Source organism: Mytilus trossulus, chromosome 3 (assembly GCF_036588685.1).
Source record: "Mytilus trossulus isolate FHL-02 chromosome 3, PNRI_Mtr1.1.1.hap1, whole genome shotgun sequence".
Taxonomy (NCBI): domain Eukaryota; kingdom Metazoa; phylum Mollusca; class Bivalvia; order Mytilida; family Mytilidae; genus Mytilus; species Mytilus trossulus.
The window spans coordinates 78443933-78452486 of record NC_086375.1 but is presented as its reverse complement, the minus strand read 5'-3'; the positions used below and the strand labels follow the sequence as shown (position 1 = coordinate 78452486).

The 8554-nt window shown below is 30.6% G+C and overlaps 1 protein-coding gene across 1 annotated transcript; it reads left to right on the top strand.

Annotated features, from left to right (window-relative positions):
• Window positions 1-953: 953 nt before the first annotated feature.
• On the top strand, window positions 954-8405 carry LOC134709748 (arylacetamide deacetylase-like). The gene is made up of 7 exons (XM_063569895.1): window positions 954-978; window positions 3598-3767; window positions 4325-4448; window positions 5178-5295; window positions 6078-6141; window positions 6552-6673; window positions 7660-8405. The coding sequence occupies exons 4-7, from the start codon at window positions 5232-5234 to the stop codon at window positions 8316-8318; spliced, it is 909 nt and encodes a 302-aa protein (XP_063425965.1). The 5' UTR covers window positions 954-978; window positions 3598-3767; window positions 4325-4448; window positions 5178-5231; the 3' UTR covers window positions 8319-8405.
• Window positions 8406-8554: the final 149 nt, after the last annotated feature.

Below are 8554 nucleotides of genomic sequence, written 5' to 3'. Positions count from 1 at the left end.
CATCACTATATATATAGAGGCCTATATTGTCAAAATGTGCATATTGTGCAGTAAAATGTAGTTTTGTAAAAATATTACTACCATTCGAAAATGAGACTCATGACTTTTTTGCAAATTTGCACGAATTTGTTGGAGTTTCTTGATTTCTAATGGGTTGTTTTTTGCATTGATAACAGACGCATTATTCGTCCTTTGTGAAGAAATTGTCAATTAACTAAGACTTGGTAAGATTATGCAATTTATTCATTAATTTTACTTTTGTTCGTGTGAAAATATCTATGAGCACGAACGCTTTACATTTAGAAATGAGTCATTAGTACCAATCCTTAGAATATCAAGATGTTTATTTCTTGTATTCAAAATATGCACCAAATATTTTTGGTAGTTATTGTGTTTTTCCACATGATTGCAATATAGAAGAAATTAAAGATTTCCGAAAAAGAAGAACATCAAATAAACGGTTTTGCATTTAATCCTTGTTAACTTTGTTATTTTCCCTGCTGAACTTGACTTAAAAAATCAAAGGTCAATTGCGATTTTCCGTTAGTTATAATGAGAATTGTCTATGTCATTGTATGAGTTTCTACATAAGAAAATGCATTCACCAAATCAGGAATATGACAGTTGTTTTCCATTTCCTTTGAGATTTTGATTTTTGTCATTTGCTTATGGACTTAGAATTTTCCTCGTAATTTGGTATTTTTCTTATTTTACTTCTCACTTTCCTGTTAGTTGACTCTGAGTTACTTGTGTTTATGAAGTTTATCTATCTAATTCCATGTGTTATCACTTCTCTCCTTTAAAATTATGTATAATGATTTGCCGTAAATATTTGTCTAGCTACAGCATAAATGAGTGATTAAGCAATATATCTATTTGTAATTTTTATTATTTACCTAAGTACACATGTAGATTATTTAAACGTAAGGGTAAACACACTAAGTTCATAGTTCAATTGGTAGAAAACTGGATACACAGGTAATTTCAAGCTTTACAGATATATATTGAGGGGGAAAGGCGAGTATTTCTCGAATTATTTGACATATCTAATAAAGGAGGTGATAGAATACCGCTATTCAAACGTTATAAATCGTTTCAACTGAAACAAATCCTGGTCACAGACCAAAACCGAGAGAAACACACCAACTTTGCCTTTCGTAATCTTCTCGTTTTCATTTATTTACTTCCTATCACCTGAAAACAAAACAAAAAATCTATATATATATGCATATTTACACGTATGATGAGTAAATTTACAACCACAAGGTCGATGCCAATGCTGGGCCAGGTCCCCTCACCGATGGAAACACCAGCCCAGTAATAAGTACTTCTCTGCTGACATGAATGACCATTCATATGGTCATATTTCGAATAACATAACAGAATTTTCCGAAATGTTAATGAAGTCCGATTTAGCTGTACTTTGCAAAGCCTCTCGGAACTTTTGGTCTTCAATGCTCTTCAACTTAAGCATTTTTAACTTTCATAGTGTGATTTTTTTCTCATCACTTGACGTCCGTCCTCCATCGTTAACTTTTACAAAAATCTCCTCTGACACTGTTGTTTTAAATTTAATCAAACTTAGCCACATTCAACATTATGGTTTCTAGTGTAACAAAAATATGTCTGATGACCGCCTGCCAAAAAACAATGGCCGACATTGCTAAAAATAGAAAATAGGGGTGAAATGCAAGTTTTTGTTTTTTTTCCCTCTGAAACTATTATACATAGAGAGAATTTCACTGGAACAAAAATGTTTGGAATGATGAGATCTATCTATTGTCGATAACTCATCATAGAAACAAGGGTTAATATTTTGTATTTGAGCCAGACGCGCGTATGGTATACAGAAGAATCATTGGTGACGCTCGAATGAAAAAATGTTAAAAGGCCAAATTTTAGTACGAAGATGAACAGCATTGAGGACCAAACATTCCTAAAATTTTGCCAAATACAGTTTGAACAACCTCTCATTGAAGTTATTGAACTTTAATGACAGTTTTACAACTTATTGCGTTTTTGCCTTATATCTGAAAAAAATATAATAGATATATAGGAACTAGAATAAATAAATGATAATTATAACATGGTTTAAATCGTCTGATGACTCCTTATTTGAAAAATGATTTTATTATTTTTGGGGGGTATTTTTACCTATTATCTGAACATTGTATTGGATAGATAAAAAAACCTAAATAAGGGAAGATGATCAGCAAGACTAGATTAACAAAGAAGAGATTTTTGTCATGAACTATATTCTATTCTACAAAGATGGTAAGTGTCCATTGTTGAAGATGCACACAGACCTAGATAAGCGACACATGGTCTGTAGAGCCTCTATTTTTTATTCGAGCGTCATTTGTTAATCTTTTTTATCTTTTGAAGATGAAAAAGTAAAATCACAAAAGTACTGAACTTAGAGGAAAATCAATTCCATAATCACATGGCAAAATCAAATAACAAAACGCATCAAATGCGAATGGACAAGAACTGTCATATTCATGACTTGGTACAGGCATTTTCAAATGTGGAAAATGGTGGCTTAAATCTGGTTTTATAGCGCCAACCCTCTCACTTTGATGACAGTCTCATCAAATTCCGTTATATTTACATTGATGCGTTAACTAAACCGACACAATAAATAAAATAGTCAAAATAAATAAATAGTCAAAAAATAGTCAAATATATGAAACGCACGTCTGAAGTACAAAATTATAATCCTGATATCTATGAGAAGATAACGTAAGAATAATCTTATCGTACAAACAGCTTATTATGATAAAAAAAAATATAACTCAACAACAAACTTCAGCTAGCTGCTTTATTCATTTCTGAGTTGCGGCTTTAGACAAAAGCTAAAACAACATGTGCCATTAGAATACTGAGATACATGGTGTCAGCTTAATAAAATGCGTCAAACCATTTCTCAGATCTTTTTTAAAATTCAGTTAAAGAATGAGTCTAAATATTAATAGTTATTTTTAAGGTAATTGAAAAGAAATATATCTAGCCCATGTTTCATTGCAGGATATGAAATTAGATTTAAATAAACTCATCATAGATACCAGGATTGAAATTTTGTATTAGCGCCATATGAAATGTGTTTTAAGGCTAAGATTACCTACCATACATAGTGTAATGATAACATTCCATTCCATTTAATTCAGGTTTAAAAACCAAAAGTTTTATAAATAATGTATTACCATAATCGGCATGCTGAAAACTTCGTCACTAGATATTAAGCAACCAACAATCAGTCATCGTTCACGTTATAAATCTGGTTAAATAAGATAGTTATTTAAAGTACCAGGATTATAATGTAGTACGCCAGACGCGCGTTTCGTCTACATAAGACTCATCAGTGACGCTCAAATCGAAATATTTATAAAGCCAAACAAGTACAAAGTTAAAGAGCATCGAGGATACAAAATTCCAAAAAGTTGTACCAAATACGGCTAAGGTAATAAGACTTTTAATAATCCTGAGAATGTGTAGATCAATTGGCGCTATACCTTAAATGCATGTACTTGATACTTAATAAAAATATTCAGAACTGCATATATTCACTACAGTAAGTAAATTTGTTGGGTTTTTCAGTTTGCGATACAAGAATCAGATTTCAAAAACTTCTGGAAATGATCGGCTGGATAGCTGCTGTTGTAGGTTTGCTGTTGTTGTATTATCTTTATATACCAATACCAAGGGAAGCAACCGAACCATGGAAACTGTATTTTACATCTATTGTAATGAAAATCCAGGGGGATTTGGTAAGTCTGATGATCATCATAGACAAATAAAATTATGAAATTTTCGTTAAGCATACCTGCTTATACACTGTAAGTACCAGTGAACTTATAAATAAGATTGCATAAAGAATTCAAAAATACAATTCTTTAAAATAATGGTTTTCATAATTTGTATAGTTTACACTGCTATTAAAAGAAACTTGGCAATAATAACGTGCGCATCACGAAAGGCACCAAACTCACATAAAAAACCACTGCTGTTTTTGAATAGACAAAACTTTGTTTCCAATCATAACGCGTTAATTTTTAAAAGTCAATACACTTTTAAAGATCGTTAAAATTAAACAAAAACACTTGAACTTTATTTTAAATTCGGTAGATTTTGTTTTTCCTAAGTGTTTAAAGTATTTCCAAATGGGAAAATTCATTTATCAATCTAATTTCAACCAAGTAAGAAGCAATAAATGGTACCATACATTTAGCCTTTACGAGTCCAAACGTCAAATCCTTCATCTAATAGCAAAACCATAGTTGGCAGCTAGTCCTTGTATACTAGTATTATATTGTTGATTTTACAGATAATGATGTATGCTCTTCTTACAAAGAAAAAGATCCATGACGTTATGAGGATTTCACTTCATCGCTGTATATCCTTCTTTGTTTATTTCCAGCCAAAAAATCAAGGGATAGAGGTATTTTAAAGTATGTAACGTCATCTTTTGTGATCACCGAATTAGACTTCTTATCGGATATGTACTTATATGAGCACCAATAAGGATGCCTCATGTAGAACAAATTCCTCTTATCCTACCTGACCACCAGATATCACCCCCGGGATTTGAAGGGGTTCGTGTGCTAGTTTTTTTGTGTTTTGTTAACTGATGTATATCTTTTTAAATATACACGTATATCAATTTTAATCTTTGGTATAGTTCATACAACTTGACTGTCAATTCGAACTTTTGTCATTGGTTAGTCATTTTGAAATGATAAATAGATTCTAAAACTAAAAAATGTCAGTTTACACAATTTGGTAATTTTGTTACAAAAAGCTACGTTTTAAGAAAAATATTGACCCAATTAATAAATTATTGATATACCACACTTTATTTTTATATTAATCAAGTCCTAAAACAGATAAAAATCCTTTCAAAATTGTAATTTGTTTTATTTCTAAATTTTGCTTATCGGAAATTTTGAATGTTGGATTCAATCGGGATATGAAATTGAATTATGAAATGAAACGGTTTCTTGTAGTTTACACCCTTTTCTTTTCGTTTACCATATCTCCTTGTTTTCATATTTGGCTACATTTTTGTAAGGATCAGATACAAAAAATTATAATGAATGCCCTGAAGATTACATAAATAAATTAACCTTTCTGAAAGGTAAAATAGCCTAATAATATTAAATGAAAGTTATTTTTTAAAGGAAGAAGAAGCTAACTTTGATGGTGTCTTGGTCAGAATATTCAAACCAACAAACATGGAAGGCCTGATTCCTGGTATTGTGTATATTCATGGAGGTGGCTGGTATATTTTTAAGACAAGTATGTTCTACATATAAATCATTTCACGTTAATGTTAGACGAAAGCAATTCAAAAATTTAAATTATAAACAAAATACTATTATGCCATTTATTTACTACTACATTTACATTACCATAAATAACACATATTTTTAGGATAGATTTCGTCTGTTTTGTAGTTTGATACAATCTTTAAAGGTATTTTTGAGAGAATATATGTGAATGAGAAAAGATGTTTCCGACAATGGAGGGCTATCAACACTGCCAAAACCCATTTCACATATCCGTCACATCAATAATTCTTTTCAAATAACGGATATAAAACTATCAGAAAGACAGCCCAAGAAAAAGATAAAAAAAAACCAGTCCAAAGAACATGGAACATAAGTTTGGCAATTTTAATATCATTAAATATTTGGAATAGGGCAATCCTTTGTTTGGTCCAACATTCCACTTTTACAATTTTATTAGCCGAATTTCAAAATGAATATATTGGTTTTTTTCTAAACTTTTGCTTTTTTGTTCAGCTGATCAAGGTGCATAGATTTATATGAAAATTTAGATTAAAAACAAATGTTAATCATTGCGTTTCTTTGCCATTGTTTGGGTCATTTATGGATGAAATACGTGTTATTAATCACTACAGTTTCATAATTAAAAAGCTTTTGCTTTTTCGGAACAGGAATTTCAAATTTAGAAATTGAAGTCCATAATTTCATATCAAGATTTTGAATTTCAAATGGTCAAATATTCACAGCACATTGTAGTGGGGTAACATGACGTTCTTGTCAATTTCATTTCAGAAACATATTCTTATTTTACCAAACTTTTGTGTAAAAAGTCAAATGCGGTTGTAGTATCGATTGAGTAAGTACACACATATAATTATAATGATAGAATGATAGATGGTTTAAGAGATTTGATGTTTAGTACTCGAAGTGTATAGAAAATAAATTTCAGATAATTCATTAAAATCAAAAGATAAAATGAGAATGTAATTCATTAAAATCAAAAGAATGTAATGAGAATGTAATTCATTAAAATCCAAAGATATAATGAGAAAGTAATTTATTAAAATCAAAAGATATAATGAGAAAGTAATTCATTACAATCAAAAGATATAATGAGAAAGCATTAACAGAAAAGCACGTATTCTACGATGTTATTAGAATATATCAAAATGTCATTATAATCTTGTATTTTTATAGTCAGGAATATATAGGAGGTGTCTAAAATGTTACTTTTATGGATTTTTACATGTTACATATTCTTTTCAGATACAGACTGGCTCCAGAAAACACCTTTCCTGTACCTTTTGAAGATTGTTTAAATGCTACAAAATATTTTCTAACAAATGCACGGAAATATAATGTAAATCCTGATAAAGTCGGAATTGCAGGTAAGACTGATTATATTCAAAATTTAAACGCTTTATTGTTAGCTCTTGAACAAGACATATGTCGAGAGTTGTCTATACTATGTATTCGTCAACGGATGTTTTGGACCAATTTGCGTTATGTGCACCTTGTACATGTTTCGCAGGTAGGGGATACTTTCTATGTGTGGTTGTTGCAGAAGGCCCATCTTTTCTAAATGTTTTGCCGGTCGTTGACTGTACTGTTTTCTATGTGAGGTCCGTTATAATTGATGTGTACACATTAATTAATTAATCTCTCCCATTCTCATGTTCGAAATCCGAAAGTTAAAGTAAAATTCTACAAGAATGTCATATGTTATGGATAAGGATAAAACAATACCTTAAAAAAGGAACAAGAATGACTACGCTTGCCTTTTACGAATTTTCATGAAATAATGTCCCAATTAAAATGTATCTGATCTTGACACCTAAAAACAGAAACAAAGATTTAAAAAGAACTTTTAGTACTTAATATCAACACTTTATATGTATTCACAACGTCCTAGTGACACTGCTACATCACCAACCATTACAAACCTCAAATAGATTTACAACTGTGATCAAGATAAACAAAACAAAAGATCAGCAAGTCCTTTTTGAATATCGAACGTCAACAAATAAAGTGGTATAGGGAAAATATTGAAGTAGAAAAAAATAATAACATTTTACATATATGTAAATAAAAACCCTACGAAATGAAATGGTATGACCGTGATATGCTTTATTTTATATTGTGCATTGTAAATACATGTACTTTAGCCTCAACATCTTTGAAATAAAATTAACATGAAAAAGAATTATTATAATATCAAACGCTTATCCATACAAATACATCAACAATCTTTTATATTTTATCAACCTTTGTTTAAAGATATTATTATATAAGTACATCTTTTTCTATGTACCGAAAATTTAATTACACAGAAAGTTATTACTAAATGAAATCATGTTTCCTTTTTCCTTTGCAGGTGATAGTGCGGGAGGGAATCTTTCAATGGCAGTTGCATTGAAGTTAGCTATTGAACCAACTCTAGATATTCCAAAATTGGCTTACCAGGTTTTAATATATCCCTGCTTGCAAGCACACGATTTTAACCTTTCATCTTTCAGGGAAAATAATATTGACAGAAATACTCATTGTGGTTTAACACGAAATGCTATGATATTGTTTAATAACCTTTATGCGTTTGGAAATTATGAAAACTTCATGGCTTTTTCAAATAATACTCACGTTACAGCAGCAATGAAAAAGAAATACAGAGACAGAGTTGACCCAAAATGTTTACAAGGCAGATATCGAATGGAACCAAACGACGATACAGAGACCGACAATACTGAGTTAGCCAATCAAATTTCAGAAATAATCTTCAATCCATATTTTGCTCCCTTGATGGCAACTGATGCACAGCTTGGAAAATTACCAAATACGTTATTGATAACTTGTGAATACGATGGATTAAGAGATGAAGGTTTGATATTAAATGAACGGATGAAGGCTATCAATCATCCAATCAAACATTTACATTTGTCGGGATCAGAACACGGAGTTCTCATTTACCCATATTACAATGTATACAAGAGTTCTGTTGACAGAATCGCTTTCTACATCCGGGAAAACACAAAGTGATTGCTGATACATATGTACCTCTAAAGTTATGTTTTCTATCATCATTTTTAAAGCAGCTAGTAGACAGGGCGGCAAATTAAATCGTGTTTCTTGATCTCTCTGTGTACTGCTGTAGTACTATGTTAGTATCTCAATGTTTGAAAAAAGTAAAATCACAAAAATACTAAACTTAGAGGAATATCAATTCAGAAAGTCCATAATCACATGGCAAAATCAAATAACAAAACGTATCAAAA